The sequence below is a fragment of the Mytilus trossulus genome, chromosome 8, assembly GCF_036588685.1.
Source record: "Mytilus trossulus isolate FHL-02 chromosome 8, PNRI_Mtr1.1.1.hap1, whole genome shotgun sequence".
Classification (NCBI taxonomy): Eukaryota; Metazoa; Mollusca; class Bivalvia; order Mytilida; family Mytilidae; genus Mytilus; species Mytilus trossulus.
This window is the reverse complement of record NC_086380.1, coordinates 8,211,897-8,231,463: the sequence shown is the minus strand read 5'-3', so window position 1 is coordinate 8,231,463 and position 19,567 is coordinate 8,211,897. Positions and strand designations below refer to the sequence as shown.

Below are 19,567 nucleotides of genomic sequence, written 5' to 3'. Positions count from 1 at the left end.
CTATAAGAGTATTTATTTCTTGGATTAAAATATCCGAGTCTTTGAAAGACACAGAGGTTTTCCGTATGCCTGTCCAAAATGGTATTTCTAGAAACTCTAGTTTGTAACCCTCTGCTATTACTGACAAGACCCATTGATCGTCTGTTATTTTTTCCCAATTGTCTCAAAAAATCTTAGACGACCCCCAACTGGTATCTCGGCCTGATTCTGATAAATTATTACCTTCAACTCTGAGTCAGCTACTGTTTTTCTTTAGGGATCCGAAAAGAATTCCAGTTGCCACCTGCTTTCTTTTCTTTATCTTTTTTCCCAAAGTCATCAGCCTCATTGTCTTTCTTGAACTTCCTATAGGAGCAGATCTCACAGAAGATTTATTATAACTAAAACCTGAACGTTTATCAGCTGAATTAGCATTGTTATAATTAACATGAGTATAACTATTGTTAGAACTATATCTAAGAGCTTTATTTTGCCAATCTTGACGCACCTGAGTAGATTCAAACTTTCTCTTATTATTGTTTTCATACTCTGGTAACAGATCGGCTAGTTGCTCACGTTGTTCTTTACGTTTCTCAAGTTTGTCTTCCAAACCTTTACCAAATACACCTTCATTCGAAAGAGGTAAATACAAAACTTTAGCCTGTATATCTTTCAAGTTATTTAAACCAGACTCAGTAGCTGCAGCCTTCCTGCGTATCATATGGTTAAACGCACCTGTGCGTCCTACCTGATCAAGAGACTTTTTCGAAATAGCAAACAAGTCCTTCACCATATGACAAGTTTCATCACTTACATTTTCATTTTCAACCTTCTCTAATAAGGTTCCTAATGTTTGTTGCATATACAACACTGATATAATACCCATACGTGAAGCCACCTGCCCCTGATAGGCTAGATTCTCTATCTGTTTTAAAGGTTGAGTAACCAACTGCTTGTGTTTGTCCCATGACTTAACACTATTTGTATCATGAACAGTTCTTATCATTGGTTCTAATAAATCATCCAAACTGGGTACTTGCAAAAAGCTTTTAGATTTATCATTAACCGGAAAATAACTACGGTATTCATCTTTATAAGCTGTAAGTTTCTCTGGATTTTTAGTTCTCCAGGAACGTTCTAGAATTCTAACCTGTGCCTCATCAATGATCAAGCCACCAGAATTATCAGAAGATTCTGAAGGAATATCTTCCTTGAAAAGCTTAGACAATAAATTTAAATTATCTGACTGCTTGTCTATAGTTTTATTGTTATTATTATCAATGTTACTTGTTTGTCTCTGATTTGACTGACTTTCAACATTGTTACTAATAGTAGGTTGAGTTTGTAGATATTGGCTAAATCTTTCAACATTTCTAGATTTATTGCCAGCCTGAGAATAAACAGGACTACTGAGGCCACGAGAATATTCACCCTCTGATGAACATAAACCAAGTAAATCAGCCTTTTCACGACTGTCTATATGAAGAGAAATTTCTGACCTATTGTCAAAATCAAATATTTCTAATAATTCTAGGACTGTCCAAGTCCTCATCAAGATTTGCATTCAAAGAAATTACCGGTCTACGCTCCCCTGTACTTGGGACGTAATCCGAACTTTGTTCTCTCTGCGTGGCTAAACCACCAGATTGAGAAACCTCTGCAACAGTCAAACTACCTTTAGTAGCACATGACTTGTTCATAACAGCAAATAACATATCTATTTTCTTATCAAACCTGTCTTCCATACTGTTTAACTTATTCTCAAGTTCAGCCGTCTTTGACACACGTTTCTTTTTCTTCGAAGAAGCGTCTTTTGTTGTCCTCGCCATTTTTTTCACGAGAAAATCACCCTTTGGCGTTTCACCTGCACTATCTGAATCTAAATTTTCAGCATTTGCGTCAGTCAGTGAGTATCTATACTCTTCAGCCATCGTCCAATATGAGCGGACGATAATATTAAACATACATAAATAAAAATTTGAACGACGAGACTATAATAGAAAGTCCCAAAGTGAGAACGTCTTATTTTGTTGCTGCCGAAAGATAAACTGAGGAGGCATTCACCCGGATGATCAATGTTAGATAGATGTTTGAAATCATCAAGGTGTTGCGAGTTATGAGAACGTTGTAAGGGAGATAATCCTTATGAATATTCCTTGACTGGTAAGTAAAAATATATATGATATAAAATGGGTTTTGTTTAAATATACTTTTTCACTTTTTTGGTCTTTTGGAAAATGTTGTTTGTGCTGTATTTAGACCCTTCTACAACGAAATTTATTTTACATGCACAAGTATAAAAATTGCAGTTTTTATCCAACGCAATCATAGGTTTGAAAGTAGTTTTCAATTTAGACTTGTTTATATTTTTTCATATTTTCCCTTCGGTTTATATGATCCATTCATCCTATATTGACTCTTAAAATTCAAGAGTCTATATAAAAATGAGGGTTCTTTTTATATGGCCTTCCAAATACCGTTTCGATCCCTAACATCACTGAAGAGACATTTATTGTCGAAATGTGGATCTGGTGTACAAAAAAAATATTGACACCTTATGTTTGTGGCATAACATTGTGGCCACAAGTTAATTGTTTTCTGTTTAGTATAAAATTTATATTAAGATCCATTTTGTTACATCTTGTGATCAATTTTATTTGGCAATCACTGATTGCAGTCAGCAGGGTTAAAGAACATCAGTTGATCGACCTGTTAGTCAAATGCGTTTTGTTTAAATATACTTTTTCACTTTTTTGGTCTTTTGGAAAATGTTGTTTGTGCTGTATTTAGACCCTTCTACAACGAAATTTGTTTTACATACACACATATAAAGATTGCGGTTTTTATCCAATGCAATTAATCAAAGGTTTGAACGTAGTTTTCAATTTAGACTCGTTTATTATATATTATATATATATATATATATAATAACATATGTTACTGCTGAGAAATGGGAAATTGACAATTGAAAAGATTAAAGTTTTAGTCATCTAAATGTTGAAGGTTACTGTGGATTCATTATTATTTGTTGGATACCAATTATTTGTGGATACGTGGGTACAAGTGAACCACAAAATTAAGTGATCAACAAATATCAAATTTTCTATAGGCTTGTATACTGACTTCCACAAAACCACAAAATTAAATATTTGTGAACATATTGTTGAAGGCCGTACTTTAACCTATAATGGTTTAATTTTTAAATTGTTATTTGGATGGAGAGTTGTCTCATTGGCACTCACACCACATCTTCCTATATCTATATATAAGTTTTCCTTAATCCACAAAAATTGGTACTCATGAAAATAAATGAATTTACCGTATCATGATTCTGAATGACACCAGGAAACGTTCAGGATATGTTCTTTAAAGATATCTGTAGTTTGATCAAAATCAAATCCATATGAAGTTTATGTATTTTGGTGGCCATTTTGAAATTAGCAGTTTCAGCTTAAACTCAGTTTTTACCACAAATTGATTTTTCAATTCCATACAGATCTATTTTGTTTGATGAAAGCACAAAAGGATATCCATTTTAATTTATTTTCAAGACATTACTGTGTTATTTGATTGAAGTAGAATAAGTGAAGACAGAATATTTTCAAATTCAGAAGCTTGTAATTCAGTGGTTGTTGTTTGTTGCTGTTTATCCTATTTGTTTTTTGTTCATTATGTTATCAAGATATATATTAAGCTATAAATCAGTCAAATTTTAAATCTCATATTCTTTTGTTTTCTTTCTCTTCAAGAAACTGTTTTTAGTAAAATATCATTCAGTGGGAATATCAGGGGGGAGGGACGTAGGAGGTGTCCTGATCCCGAAATCCCAGGCTTAAAAGCACGAAATCCCGAGGTCCCAAATTTAAATAAATTTAAATCCTGACATCCCGAAATTCTAAAAAAGAATTCCCAGATCCTGAAATGGTCAATCCCAAAATCCCGAGCTAAAACACCTGATCCCGGAGTCCCGATAAAGGTCCTATCCCCGCTCAGGTATCATTCAATTTACAACAAAACTTGTAAAACTTGAAATTTAAAGAAACATTTATTCAAAAATTTAGTGTTTTTTAATGAGTGTATTAAAAAATTTCAGGTAAAAAATGTTTTAAAATAATAAAGGGCAGATAATTGTACTGAATTTGATAGGACAAATTGTTTTTTTTCAACAACAAAAATAAGGAGTAGCTTGTACCCCCTCTTTTTATTTGATATTTTGGAAGTATAAACATGTATTAAAAACAATTCTCACATCAAATTTAAATCAAATCTTTCCTTATTGTAGTTAATTTCAATGTATTTTAACAAGAAGGGAAAAAAATTGCATGACTGCCAGTTTTTAACTTGAAATTTGAAGTACATTGACCCAGATTCCAAGAAGTCTTTCGCAGAAGTTTTTAAAAGAAAATATTCTTGTCAAACATTTATTAGACACCCCAGCTAACTTATATTTTGAAAGTACTACATATACAATGAACTCGGATAGTAAAGTCACATTAATTATAAGTGTGCAATACCTGCACTTTATTAACAATTTTAGCTATTTGACATTATAAATGTAAATGTTTAATTAAATACTAATATGTAAGATTCTGTTACTTTAAAACAATTGAAACTCTTACCGTTTCTTTAGCTTTTTTTAAAAGAAGTTCCAGACACTGTTTTTATACGTCTAAATCTCTCCTCAGTCGGTCCTTTTGTGTGTAATTCATACCAGTGTATTATTCACATATTTTATTCGGTATGCATTGATCCGATTATTGATTTGGGTTCATTTGGGATATTGTTTCTTATATGTTAGTATAATTATCCTTAAAACTGTGAAATATGGACATCTCTCTACTTAGAATGTATATTGTAATTATTTAACTTGAAAATTTGATATTTTGATCAATACATTAATCTTTTAAAAAAGAATTTTACTACAAAGCCTAAAAGGTCTCTTTGCATTAACCAACTCAACTAAAAATAGAAAACAGAATTCCATGTGATATATTTAGCTTGCATTAACCATATTTTATTGAACTTTGCATTAACCATTGACTTTCTAAATTAAAAGGGGGATGGTATTGTCTTGGCAAATGTAAACTATTAAATATATTGGAAAATAAAAGTTTACTGCATATTGCAGTATAAATAATTAAAATGTAAAGATGAATAATGTTAATTGATTTTTTAATGATAAAATCTTTGTACAACTCTGTAAACCCATTCAAACTTATAGTAATTTACTTCACAGTTGAATGACATATTGTGTGCTGAAATCTGCGATGGTGCTTTATACAAAATTGTTATTTGGTCTCTTGTGGAGAGTTGTCTCATTGGCCTTTGTACCACATCTTCTTTTTATATTAACAGGGCATAACAACACATTTAACACAAAAAATAATCCTGGTAATACCGTCATAACAATGATAAACAGTTAAAAGAAATGTGAGTTTTGATTTAAGAAACATTTCTTTAAATATTTTTTAAGCTTTTGAACCTACATAGAAATGTCATCACTTCTTGATAACTTTTTGGATCAGTATAATTTCATCTGCTCAATATTACCTGTCCTCTTGAAGTCATGATCATGACAGAATCACAGTTTTCACCTTTTTGGGAAGTTTGCTATAGCAAGCTATAGCAATACTTTCCTTAGGCGTCAACTTCCGGTGAGACAGACTATCGCAAATCACATTTGCTCCGAGATAATGTAGTACTAGTGTTTGAATACTAATTCTAGTAAGATGTTTTTGAAATTTTCAGTTTCTACTCTTTTGAAAAGATTACAGCTTGAATAAAAAAGGAATGAATGCTCACTGACAATTCAGATGAATTTAACTTCATTTTGAAAATGAGTATCACAAAATCTACTTCTCGGATCTGTCATGCGCTGAAGAGAAAATCAAATCTACGCGAGACAGAATTTCATTCATAAATATTTCATGAATGAACATTTTCCCGCGCTTTAATACTACATACAATATTTACATATGTTTATTATAAAACTAGTAAAAACCAGAGAATATTGAAAGAATCCGGTACGCATCATGTTTATGTTTCGACCAAGCGCGTAGCGGTAAGATATTTGACAAGTGAGTGATTAATACACAGTTGGCATACAATATTAAATACTGGATAATCATGTGGCTTAAATTTTGTCTCACGTCAAGGTTGAGAAAAGGTAAATACCTGCTTTGATATAAAGGTGCATTGTCTTTGTCAAAACATTGATTGGAAATTTGGAAGGTTTTGATGCAAAAAAAACAACATTGGAAAACTTATAATTCCGTTATTTAAATACTAGCTGTTTCACATTTCAATGTGGATATCAGGACCTTCACTCTTTCAGTTTGATCAAGCAGAAAAACATTGACTCAAGGACAATTCATATCAATATGACAGCCTCCTCAGTGCAGACTAAAAACGTTCCAAATGTTCCACAAAGTCATCAACAATGAAATTGCAATACCATCCCAAGATATACTTATAAAAAGCCAGTCTAAAACAAGATTCACCCATCAACAAACATACACACAACTGCTATGTAACAAAGACAGTTTTAAGATTTTCTTTCTTCAGCCAGACAATCAAAGATTGGAACAAATTACCACCTGATATCTCAAACCAAACCTCTACAGACAACTTTAAGTACTAGCTAACTTACTTTCTTAGTGCTTAACAATGCAGTGGCAGATTCAGAACTTTTTATCCTCACACTTTGTTTCTGGGGCAGTATGACCTATAATTAACAATGTGTCATCCTAACACAGAGGCTATGATTACTAGTATTATCACATAAATGGCTGAAAACCAAAAATCCCAAATGTTATTGTCTCAATGCTAAATTTCACAGCAGCAATTAAAATTTGTTACAGGGTTAATTTATAAGCACCTCTATGAATCTAGTGTATATGTTCCAGACCATATGAGTATTTGGACCGGACCGTATACGTAATCTTGTATGGTCAAACTGTATGAGTATACGTGTATGGTCCAGTACGAGCTGACCAGCCTGACCATACATGTTTTGGATCATATTGGTTATATTTAATCAAACATTTATCACAATCTTTATTTTTAGTTTTACAAATTGTTATTTTTACAATTAGATGGATAAAATGAACAAACGAACAATTGAAATTAAATATTTGTTTAATTGTATATCTGAATCCTATTTTGGTACTGTCCCCTTAGGTGACACTTGCTACCACCAGTAATGTAATATTTTTTACATTTACATGTTTGCAGTTCATGCATGTTCCTTTGCATTTGCATTTTTTTGGTTAAGTTGCTAAATATTCTAAAACAATTCTCCTTCCACATTATGTTTACTTCCGATATCTTCAATTTCAGTGATCAAACAGATTTAATTACAGCGTGAATTTTTTAAATAGTTAAAATATAAAGTGTTTTTTTCAATTACAATTGATTTTTTTTATATAAATTTGTTAGTTAAGTTATGTTGATCTGTTATATGCATTTGTATCTAATAAACATGACCAACTTATTAATATTTGTCTGAATGTCTGACCATATGAGTATTTTGAAAAAGGACGCATACGGTCCAGACTGTACGTGTACGGTCCAAATACTCGTACGGTCTGGAACATATATAAACTTTTTATTCCTGTCATCATACTGCTATTTTTATGCTCCAACCGTATTAAGTTGCACCCTTGTTCTTCTGTAAGTATGTACGCCCCTTACTTGTACATGCGTTAGTAGATCACAAAGTTGGTTTTTGTCATGATCTTACTTTATAACATTAGTTTGCCTGAACCAAATTGTATATATGAAACTTATACGCAATGTTATTACCACAAAACACAGGTCTAGTTTGAATTTTATTGGCGTCACTTTTACCATTCTAGAGCTATGCTCCTTTACAATTTTTTGGAAAAGTTGCTGAAATTTTTAGTTTCCATTCTTTAACTTTAGTTTGTCTTAACGAAATGTTATGAAACTTATACTCAATACTCATGATCTCAAAACACTTATCAAAATTGAATTTTGGTGGCGTCAGTTATAGCGTTCTAGGGTTATGCCCCTTTACATATGGAAAAATTGCTAATTTTTTTTCGTTTCCTTTATCTTCCCTTAGTTTGCTCATCAAAATGTTATGAAACTTATACACATACTTTTAACCATAAAACCAAGATCAAGTTTGAATTTTGGTGGAGTTATTTATTATACTGCTCTAGGGTTATGCCAGGCTGTAACAAATGCAGGGGCATTATTTGTGTCCCATGGAGACATTCCCTATTTATTGATCAAAGCCTTTAATATAAATTCACTTTCATAACAGTTGCACTAATTTCAGTTAGCTGTCATTATTTAAAAAAAAAAAAGATGTGGTATTTTTTTGCAAATGAACCAATGCTATCCAAAAGAGTTCAAAGGAGTAATATATATTACTGTGCTTATCCAGTGACCTTTGTGGTATCACAATAGCATACTGTGGGGTAAATTTAGGTTCAGTTTTAACCAACTTATATCTTAAAGTCTCTAGCCAACTGCAAAACAATGTATTTTTCCCTATAGGAACCATATTTTTCAAAGCATTTATTTCAAAACCAAGCAGTTGCTTATTTATCATGTTTATTAGCTAGTTCAAATAATTATGATACCTAGCTATCATGCAATTAAATTAAGGGTATGAATTTCACTGCACCAGATGTGCATTTTGACATTAAATCACTGCACAGTCTCTTTAGAGATTTTTTATTTGCTGTAACACTTAAGGAAGGCCTCACAGCTAAAAATGAAATGCTGCCTTTCAATATGACATAATTATTTGGACATCAAGTAAATATCAGCCAGTATATGTTGAGGGCATACAAAACAGTTTTGACGCAAATAAGTTATTTTTTACCTGCTTAAATCAAATATGAAATAAAATATATACCTTCATGTGCTTCTTTTTGAATAAAATGAGGTCAAAATTTCAGATATCTTTTTTTTTTGTATTTTTTGTATTCTTTTTTAAACATTTCTAATTTAGAAAAACAGAGTAAAGTGATTTAGCTAAAAATTAGCAATAATCATGTATGTTTGCTTTGATAATAACAATACAGACACACAGTTAAAATTGATTTCCATATATACAAGACATTCATTCAGTTAAGGGTAAACAATGCATTGATATTTAAAATAGGTACATTTAAATGTATATGAAGTTTGACCTATTTTTAAACCTCAGGTTAAATACGGTTATCTCGTCCTATTTGTTGACACTAAACTTGTGTTAAGGTAAGTGGACTTCCTTGTAAAATACATTGATATGCAGAAGAAACTAAGATGTATAGGATTCTAATGGGGTAAAATATATATATAAAGAAATTGATATGTTTAAGCATAAATGAAATATTATAACATGGACTGCTTGAGATCTGTTTCATGTAAATAAAATTGAGAATGGAAATGGGGAATGTGTCAAAGAGACAACAACCCGACCATAGAAAAAAACCCACCATAGAAAAAAACCCAAGCAGAAGCATGTGCAGGTCTCTCCTAGGAAATGTAAATTAATCATTTTTGAATGAATAAAAGAAGATACTTGTTATATTATGTCCAGTAGATACCAACCCTACTATATATAAAATTGACATTTGAAGATCAACATTTGTCTTTACATGCCAAGCTTTCAATCTTCCCCAATATTGTTGACTAAACCAGATGCAAATCTAGGTGCCTGGCAAGCCATTTACTTAGCTTTGAGTGCTACATGTAAAACGTCTTTGTATTTATCATATTTGAAGCTCTAAAAGTTGGACTGCTCCCTCTACATGTCATAAGGGTTCATTTATAATTGTCAACCATCCAACAGAAAATTAACAAATATTAAAAACAAAAATATGACAAATATTGGTCTGACAGGATAAATATATAATTACAGGTAAAAATACACATCTACCTGTTCAGATTATGAGATATCAAATTTATAGTTGACTGAAAAGCTAAGCATGTAAACTAATAGATTATTAGATACATGAACAGGTGATATCTGAGAGTCAAATATTAGTCCTATTGATAATGATATACCCATCTTGTTTTAGGCCAAGGTAGTTCCCCTACAGCTAATTTACTGGGAGGTTTCACTGATCAGATAGCTAGCAAGGCTTTAGATATAGCATTGAAAAGTAACATACCACCAACCATGAGTAGACCAGGAACCAGACAATATTCTACGGCTGCCGGTCACGGTAATGCTGGTAAGGTTATTAAGGTCAAGTTCAAGTACTGTAAAATTCAGAAATTATTGCAAGGTTTATATTCATGGGAATAATGCGGCTGGGTGATTATCACAATGAAGAACTCACATTCTGATATCTGATGCATTATCTGTTACATATTGCAGCATTTTTTTAAATTGCATTTAAAAAAAACCATATACAAACTTGGGATATCATCAATGGAACAAAAGATCACCAATCTTAAAACTTATCGAAATCATTGCATAGTGGACAACAATGGATGAGTAAATTTACATCCAATGAGAATACACAAGTTTTGGAAGAATGACTAAATGAAGCTAAGATGGCAAATATATGAAACTTACAAACTCTCAATTATTAATGAACTTCAAAAGACAGCGACTTTTACAGAAAATATTCCCCATCTTATACATATTATATATAACAGCATTTATGATAATGGGGTGGAAGGCACATGACCTACATATTTAGTTTTGAGAGCAGCCAGAAAAATTCAAGTCATTTTGGTTCTTATTGGATGTGGGGTAGTTCTTGCGACAATTTTGTTTTTTTACATATTTTAGGCTCCATGATAGTTTCACCAGATGCCTTACCTCCAAGGGCTAAAGCTACCTATGATAAAGTGAAGAAGTTTATAAGAGAAGAAATCATGCCATTAGAAAAAGACCTGGACAAACATTCCCTACCCTCAGCAGATATGTGGAAAGTCCCTCCTGTTGTTGAAAAACTTAAGGTATGACACACATCGTGTAAATCAAAGGTTTAATGTGAGAAAAAAATTGTCAACATCCAGTTTTATATTCCTTTTTCAAACATTTAGAATTTGTGATAATATACAAATATGCAGGTAATAAAAGCTTGAATAAATCATAATTCTTTGTAAATCTTGATATTTTAGTTTATGATTATTTTGTCAGAAAAAGAGTTAATATTTTGGTATAATATATTTTGGCTTGTTGTTTCATTCTTTTTATAATTTTTTTGGCAACAGCCATCATTAAATTATCATTGAAATCAATCATTTAAATGATTGGAATTTTCATCCTCAGAGTTGACAGACTAAAGATCAATTTGAATGAACTATTGGCCATGGAGACATGACTATGATTTAGTAAAATTTTGAAAATAAGCTTTTTGTATTCAGTTCAAATTTCAAAAACTAGAAACCAAATACCCTAGCTAGGGAGACACATGATATTTGAAACATACGTTTTTCTGTTCATTTTAGGCTAAAGCAAAAGCTGAGAGACTCTGGAATTTATTTTTACCCAAAGAGTCTGACCCAGAAGGTCACTATGGAGCTGGATTTACTAATGTAGAATATGCATTTATGTGTGAAGAAATGGGAAGGTCTATGGCAGCACCTCTGGTAAGAACAGCAAGTATTAAATTAATGTGAAAAAGATTACATTTAATTGTGTAGGTGGAAATTTCTATTGATTTTGCTTCAAAAAGAATCTTATAGCAATAGTTTTCCATATGTTTATAAAATTGTTTGTGTAATACAGTTGTATGATACTTAAATATGAAATAATACTAAATATTTGGGAAAAAAAATGATTGCTATTCTATCCTTCAAAGACCTTTATAAATGCCTTTTGGTTAATTACTGCCATTGGCCTGCTGTCTCGTTACTAGTTTAAAACCATTCAAACGGGTAAACTAAAGGTCTAATCTATATAAACACTTATGAACCACATCAACAACCTTCAACTACTGCACACCAGATACCTGACTTAAAATAGGTGCAAACAATGTAGTGGGTTTAAACATTTTAATAGGTACAAGCCTTCACACTTAACTGAAACAATAGTGTAACATCACAAAATAGAGAAAAAACACTCTAAAATATCATTTAAAATGGCTTAACCCAATCAAAAGACATATTAACACAATTAAACATATGCAGAAGGAAATTTGACTGCTTCAGAAAACTAATTAATAAGGTATAATTCAAGTATTTTTAAGACCTTGACTAATTTGACCTCATTCTTGAAATAAATTGTCCTTTTGAATTTTTCAGGTATTTAATTGTAGTGCCCCAGATACAGGTAACATGGAAGTGTTAGTGAAATATGGAACAGAGGAACAGAAGAAACAATGGCTAACTCCATTACTGAATGGGGAAATGAGGTCATGTTTTGGAATGACTGAACCTAATGTAAGTTTATGAGGTCTGTTTTTATTTTTACAAAATTAACAGAGTGTACAGTGTATTCCTCATTAGTATATCTTCTACAAAGAGTCATTTGAAGCACAATGATACGTTTTCTCAAAATTCAGGTAATTATATAGTTTTTCTTATTATTAGATGATACTACATGTATCTTTATCCTCTTCTCATGGGTTTTCTTTCTATTGAGAATGCATTGTGACGTCACAATTTCCATTGGAAAAGTATGCATAGTATGAATTTATATGACGTACGAAAACATATGATCTGACCATAGTTACTATAATACAGCCGTCAAGAAATAGTAAGACTTATGCAAGGTTCAACATTCGAAAAGAAAAGTGTAAATATTATAAATATTTATGATTAATAATCTGAGTAAAATGGTTATCTCTGAACTATTTAAGGTTGCTTCCTCAGATGCTACAAATATCCAGTCATCAATAGTCAGGGATGGGAACCAGTATGTTATCAATGGTAGAAAATGGTGGACGTCAGGTAAAAATAAACTAAATATTGCTTAAAATTGAAGCACTTGGATGGCTAGGTTTTTTTTAACACTTGTGTTTGTTTTTTTTAATTGTGTTTTTCTCTATCCCTTATTTGTTTTGTCTATCATTTCTCTTTACTCTAAATTCTTGCGAAAAATGCAACAGAGTTATAAACGCAATAATTTAAACTCGCTTTTTGAAATATTTTAAATGAATGTTAACAAAAATTTTCTCAAAATCGTAAAAATTAAAATCGCATTTAAGTCTTAAATGACAAAATCGCAATAATAAATGCACGCAATCATTTCTTTGAATTTACAGTACTTAATATCTTAGGACCCAATTATTTTCGGTTCTTAATTTTTTTGGACTATTGTTCTCTTGTTAGTTTAATAGGGCCTATACCTCTTTTCCTTTATTTTTTTGGGTCAATTATCCCCTATTTTGAGAACCCCATCCAAACCTTCATAGTTCAAACATTGACAGCAACTCTCCAGGTATTGAAGAGAGCTTCAATTATAATTTTTGTAAAATCTCTCTATTTTTAGATAAAATGTCCTTTTTTCAACTTTATTTTACAAAAGATAGCTTATTTTTTCCTGTAAAAATTGAGAAACTGTCAAAACATTGTTTGAATAAAATAGCATGTGGGAAAACATCAATGATACAGCTACCCAACAACATGTATTAGTTTACAACAATATAGAGTGCCCTAAATAGTGGACATTTTTTATTCATTAATGCATATGGAACATTATGTTTTTTGGTCTGTGCAGTCATTTGTTCGTCTGTCACATTTCTGATTGAAGTTTTTGGTCAAGGTAGTTTTTGACGAAGTTGAAGTACAATTAACTTGAAACTTAGTACACATGTTCCCTGTGATTTAATCTTTCTATTTTAATGCCAAATTAGAGTTTTTATTCCATTTGACGGTTCACTGAACTTGGAAAATTATTATATTATGAGTGGAACATCTGTGAACTATGGACACATTCTTGTTTTCAATGATTTCTTTAGGACATATTTCATAGATATATTGTTTTTATCAGGTGCCATGCATCCAGACTGTAAACTATGTATATTTATGGGGAAGACAAACCCAGATGCTCCTAAACATAAACAACAGAGTATGATATTGGTTCCCATGGATACACCAGGGGTGACTATTGTACGACCTCTAACTGTATTTGGTTACCTTGACCAACCAGGTTTGTTAATATTATTGTTTTCCCTATTGATACACCACATAAAAGTTTTGTATGATTTGTTAACATAAAAAAATTACACAAAGAGCAAGGGAACAGGCCTTTTATTCACTTACACTTTTTTACATATAATGGCCATGTATGAGGTGTTAATTGGTTGTCACATTTTTCAGAAACCTATGTATCTGAGCTTTCTGAAAATTTGGTATCAAGCTTTAAAAGAATATATAGTAAAGTGTGATGCATTTTTAGCACCCATCAATGATCAACTTCTGTTTACAAAATTGTAAATACTTTAAAGGAGTTTTATCATTCATAAGCAATAGGTCACAGTACATCTGGTTATAATTATTTGCTTGTACAAAGTAATATTAAATGTTTTCTATTTTAAAAAAAAATATATATATTGATAGGCAATGAATACTAGTGTTATGCTCAAATAATGTGACGTTATTTAAGAATAGTCCAATTCTAGCTTTATCAAGTATACACATGAAGTGATTAATAATCCACTGTTAGCTAGAATAAAATGACAGAATCATTGTGAAACTGAAAGTCAGTAGCTTTGTAATATTAAACCACCAATAAATGCTTAGTTAGAACTTTTGTATCTAAAATCTTAAAATTATCTTTAAGATGAAAATTTGAAAGAAAAGATAGAAGGATCGAAGCATTAGTAAAAAAATCGAAATGGATAAAATGACACCATAAAAATACTATCATAGTATCTAAGGAACATCAATATCTTTGTACACACATGACAATAAGTAATTGAATAATACATACTGAAAGAAAATATATTTCTGTTTTAGCTGGACATGCAGAAGTGTTATTTAAAGATGTGAGAGTCCCAGCATCAAATCTGTTACTAGGAGAAGGGAGAGGGTTTGAAATAGCTCAAGGTAGACTCGGTCCAGGAAGAATACATCATTGTATGAGACTGATAGGCCATGCAGAAAGAGCGCTAGAACTTATGTTAGATAGGGTATGTATTGACATGTATTTCTCTTATTCTGGATGCATTATATCCCCTTCTGACCAGTTGGATAGATATTGAATAACACATGTATTTGTGTTGGCACCAGGTGGCCAAAGGTCAAAGTTACAGTTGCAAAATTAGTTTTGGAATCAATTTGAAAAAAATGTTGTTTGATTTCTTAATATATAACAAAAGTATTTAAATCAAGCAGTTGCACAAAAAATAAAATTTATGAAACCTTACAAAGATTGCAAAAAGAATATTTCTATTCAGCACTTCAATAACAAACCTATTCTATATATGTTGTAACTCACATGTTCCCTTACCGAAAAATAAGCCCTGCGGCAAACATTTGCCGCAAGTTTGCAGCAAACATTGCCGCAAGCTTGCAGCAAACGTTTGCTGCAAACTTGCCGCAACCATTTTACCATGCAAATGAAGTTTGCCGCAAGCTTGCGGCAAACATCATTATGCAAATTAGATTTGCCACAAGCTTGCGGCAATTGTTTGTTGCAAACTTGCGGCAAACTTGCAGGAACTACACATATACCAATGTCATGTGTGTAGACACATTCAATTTATCTCTTTCAAATTACACAGCAACATTTTAAAAAGTCAATTCCTGTCTTTATACAAACAGTCATTGAAAGAATTCTTGCAAACTCATGAGATGTGAGGAAATACAAACATGCATTTGAGTTTTGAAAAAGGGGCAGGAGTCATTCTCAAATGAAATAATATATATAACTGTATTAAAAACTGAAAAAGGTAAAATCTCAAGATGTATTGAGTATAAAGCTAGGTATTATTGCATTACAGAATTTAACTTAATCTTAATAAACATGATCATGATGGTGCAGTACATCAGTAACAAATTCAAACTTAAAATAGCTTAAGTTTTTCAATCACACATACATGGAAATATAGTTGCTTACTTAATTATGTATGATGATAACATTAATTATTTTATTAAAACATGCAGTTCTATGAATCATTTGTACTTACACAATTATACTGATTATCCCATATTATTGAACCAAAATGCCTCCTTGATCTCTGATATGTGAAATGCATTTTCAAACACAACCAACATGACCTAGCCACAATTTCAAATTGTTAGCATCCAGGAAGTGCCAACTAGGCATGCCCAGTCAATATTGTGTAATTCCTGCAATGTTCTGGCAAACATATAGAATGGTCAAAGTTTTCTGCAATCTTGCGGCAAACATATTGATTTGTTAAAGTTTTCTGCAATCTTGCGGCAAACATTCTTTATAATTTTAAACTTTCTGGCAATCTTATGGCAAACATTGATGTTTCTGCAAACTTGCCGCAAGCTTGCAGCAATGTTTGCCGGAAGTTTGCAGCTAGCGGCAAACATCTGCAAACACTATTTTCTGTGTTCCTGCAAACTTTTTGTTTGCCGCAAGCTTGCAGCAAGTCTGCTGCAAGTTTGCGGCAAACAATTCAGTTTCATAAGGGTTATTCTTTAACAATTTTAGACCCAAAACAGAGTGGCGTTCGGTAAACCATTGGCAGCTCAAGGGACAATACAGGCAGACATAGCTGAGTCTAGAATTGAAATAGAACAAACAAGATTACTGGTCCTTAAAGCAGCTCATATAATGGATATGTATGGTAACAAGGTAAGACAGGGATCCAGTGTTACTTAGGTAATCTAGTTGTTACAGCTAAGATGAGGTTCAGTCAAGGTAACTAAATATCAATGGTGTGGTTTTGAATAAAAATGTAATGGAATAGGGAGAAGGGGCAATGGATTCATAAATCCAGAAAAACACACGACACCAAGGCCAATGGAAAAGACTGACCTCAGTCCACGAAACACTTTACAGTATACTAAAGATTGAGCACCTACAAAAACAGAATAAAGTTCTGTGCTCTGGAAGGGTCCTGAGCAACTGCTATTTGGGATGGGTTTGGTCTACTTAACTTCTGCTATTTTCTCAAAATTTGCTTTAACCGAAGTATTTTGATGTGGAATAATACCACAACCAATGTAAGATGAGACATAGGGAAAAGATCTAATCATCTAAGATTTTACTTACGGTATATAACTTTATATCTAACTTTCCATCTAAGATTTTCTTAACAGAGTAGATCCAAACATGAACAACGAGATTCATGGAATAGGAACTAAATATCTAGGTGATTGAAAAAGAGAGTGGATTATGAAAGAGATGGGTTTCGATATGACCTTATTAGAGTTGGTATTATTGCTCTTGGCCACCATTTTGGAGGAGTTAATTATTGACTTACTAAATTTAAATATGCAGTAGTTTCAACTCTGATTAAAGATCCTTACTAGAATGTAGTGATTAATCAAATAAAACTAAAAGAAATTACTATTGTTCAGAAAACATATTTTCTCAAATATAGTCATCCAGTATAACAAGTTTTATATGGTTGATTTATGAAAAGTTTGTGAATGTCAACCTCCAACATGACAACAAAAGGGCAGTAACTCTTGCTAAAATTTTGTTAATCGAAAACTATTTGATAATATTTGTTAAATTTCATTCAAAATCATATATTACATGATAAAAAATGGACTGACAATAAATAACTAATCAGTGTATAATATGTATATGTCTGCATTATAGGTTGCAGCACCTGAAATAGCTATGATCAAAGTATCAGCTCCCAACATGGCCCTCAGAGTAATAGACAGAGCTATACAGGTAATTTATTATAAAGTATCCAAATCATATCAAAGTATCAGCCCCTAAAATGACCCTAAGAGTAAAAGACAGAGCTATATAGGTAATTTATTATAAAGTATCCAAATCATATCAAAGTATCAGCACCTAACATGGCCCTCAGCGTAATAGACAGAGCTATATAGGTAATTTATTACTGTTGATTTATATATTTTCGTGGGTACAATTTGTGTGGATTACAGATAACTTGTTTTTCCTAGCTTTTTGAATTCATGACTTTGCCACAGTCAGCATACAAACTGATTCAAAATTTGTAATTCATTGAACATTTAGATTTGTGGTTCATCTGAACCCTTGAAAACACTGAAAATTGGTATCCACTGAATAATAATGATCCACAGTATATAGTATCCATATCACATCAAAATCCTTACACATCTTTGAAATAATTATTATTCCGCAAATTTTAGGTACATCTTACAGATCATTTCCAAATTATTCCTATCATTATTTTGACCCCTATTATCCTTCATCAACAATATATATATATACACACTAATAGATAATTTGTAAAATTTAGATAACTAGACAGTTGTTATAAATACAGTTTTAAAAATTGAAAGACTTTCAAGTTATGTTTCAATTCGATCCTTTTATGATAATGATTTGAAACACAAAAAAAAGTTAATGATAAACAGTGAACTTGGTAAAGGGAAATTTCATACTGTGGATTCATTATTATTTGTTGGATTCCAATTTTTCGTGGAATTCGTGGGTACAGGAAAAGCATGAAATTTAATGTTCAACAAAAGTGAATTTGCTGTATTATATATACTGACTTTATGAAAACGAGGAAATCAAATATTGACGAAAATGAAAGTTTTCAATAATCCACAAAAATAAATGAATCCACAGTATCTCTGTCTATCAGCATGTAAACTCTAATGCATTGTTATTTATTTAAAAAGAGTGTGTGTATATACCAGACAAGCATATATATATTTCACAGAATAGTCCTAATCAAATCATCGTTATCATAAAGGGATCTACAAGGCTAGTTCAATGTTGTTATATTTCTGTTTATGTAGATAGATTATATTTTAAAGATTTATAAATCACAATTTTGATATAAACCAATGACAAATTATAGATTTAATACATTAAGAAATGGACATTTATACCAAAAGGTGTTAAATGCAAACAATACAATGATAATATACAAAATTAATATGTAATGCAAAAAATACAAAATGTCACAAACCAAAATTCTAAAAGTTGATTTTGTAGAGTTATCTCCCATACCAATTGAACTAGCTTTTCTGCTTTTTCTTTTCAGTAGCACAAGTAAAATTTTGATAAAATCATGCATCACGTATCATGATTTTGAATTTAATTCCTTTTCATTAATCATATTGGTCTTAATTTATTGAAATTTCAGTCCCATGGAGGTGCAGGGTTATCTGATGACTATCCACTGGCTATGTTTTATAGCTGGGGTAGAATTCTAAGATTAGCAGACGGTCCAGATGAGGTTCACAGACGTACTATTGCCAGATTAGAATACATGAAATTTAACAGTTCTAAGCTTTGATCAGGTGCGTTAGTCTGCTTGATCTGTGGTGGATTTAAATACTAATTTTTCACTAACAACTTTGAATGTAGAGTTTTTTTGGCTTTTAGATTGTTGTTTAGTCATTTTTTTAATCTTTTTTTTTTTTTTATAACTGGTATTCTCCTTTTAGTTTTAAGGAATATGGACATAGAATTGGGAAAAAAAGAAATGTAATAACTACTATGAAATTATGAATTATTGGTCAATGCAATCTTTATATTATTGCTATATATGTCACTGTACCAAGCCAG

General features: G+C 31.5%; 1 protein-coding gene across 3 annotated transcripts in view; it reads left to right on the top strand.

Annotated features, from left to right (window-relative positions):
* Positions 1-19,567, top strand: part of LOC134728225 (acyl-CoA dehydrogenase family member 10-like) — a 74,929-nt gene that overhangs the window by 49,708 nt on the left and 5,654 nt on the right. For 2 of the 3 annotated variants that reach the window (XM_063592757.1, XM_063592758.1), the window contains exons 13-22: positions 10,020-10,175; positions 10,742-10,911; positions 11,407-11,547; positions 12,202-12,339; positions 12,759-12,849; positions 13,892-14,050; positions 14,860-15,032; positions 16,529-16,672; positions 17,648-17,725; positions 19,143-19,299. In XM_063592757.1, coding sequence (XP_063448827.1) covers positions 10,020-10,175; positions 10,742-10,911; positions 11,407-11,547; positions 12,202-12,339; positions 12,759-12,849; positions 13,892-14,050; positions 14,860-15,032; positions 16,529-16,672; positions 17,648-17,725; positions 19,143-19,295 — 1,403 coding nt within the window. In that variant the 3' untranslated portion in view covers positions 19,296-19,299. The remainder of the gene's footprint in view (positions 1-10,019; positions 10,176-10,741; positions 10,912-11,406; positions 11,548-12,201; positions 12,340-12,758; positions 12,850-13,891; positions 14,051-14,859; positions 15,033-16,528; positions 16,673-17,647; positions 17,726-19,142; positions 19,300-19,567) is intronic. The other variant, XM_063592756.1, reaches the window with a different exon arrangement.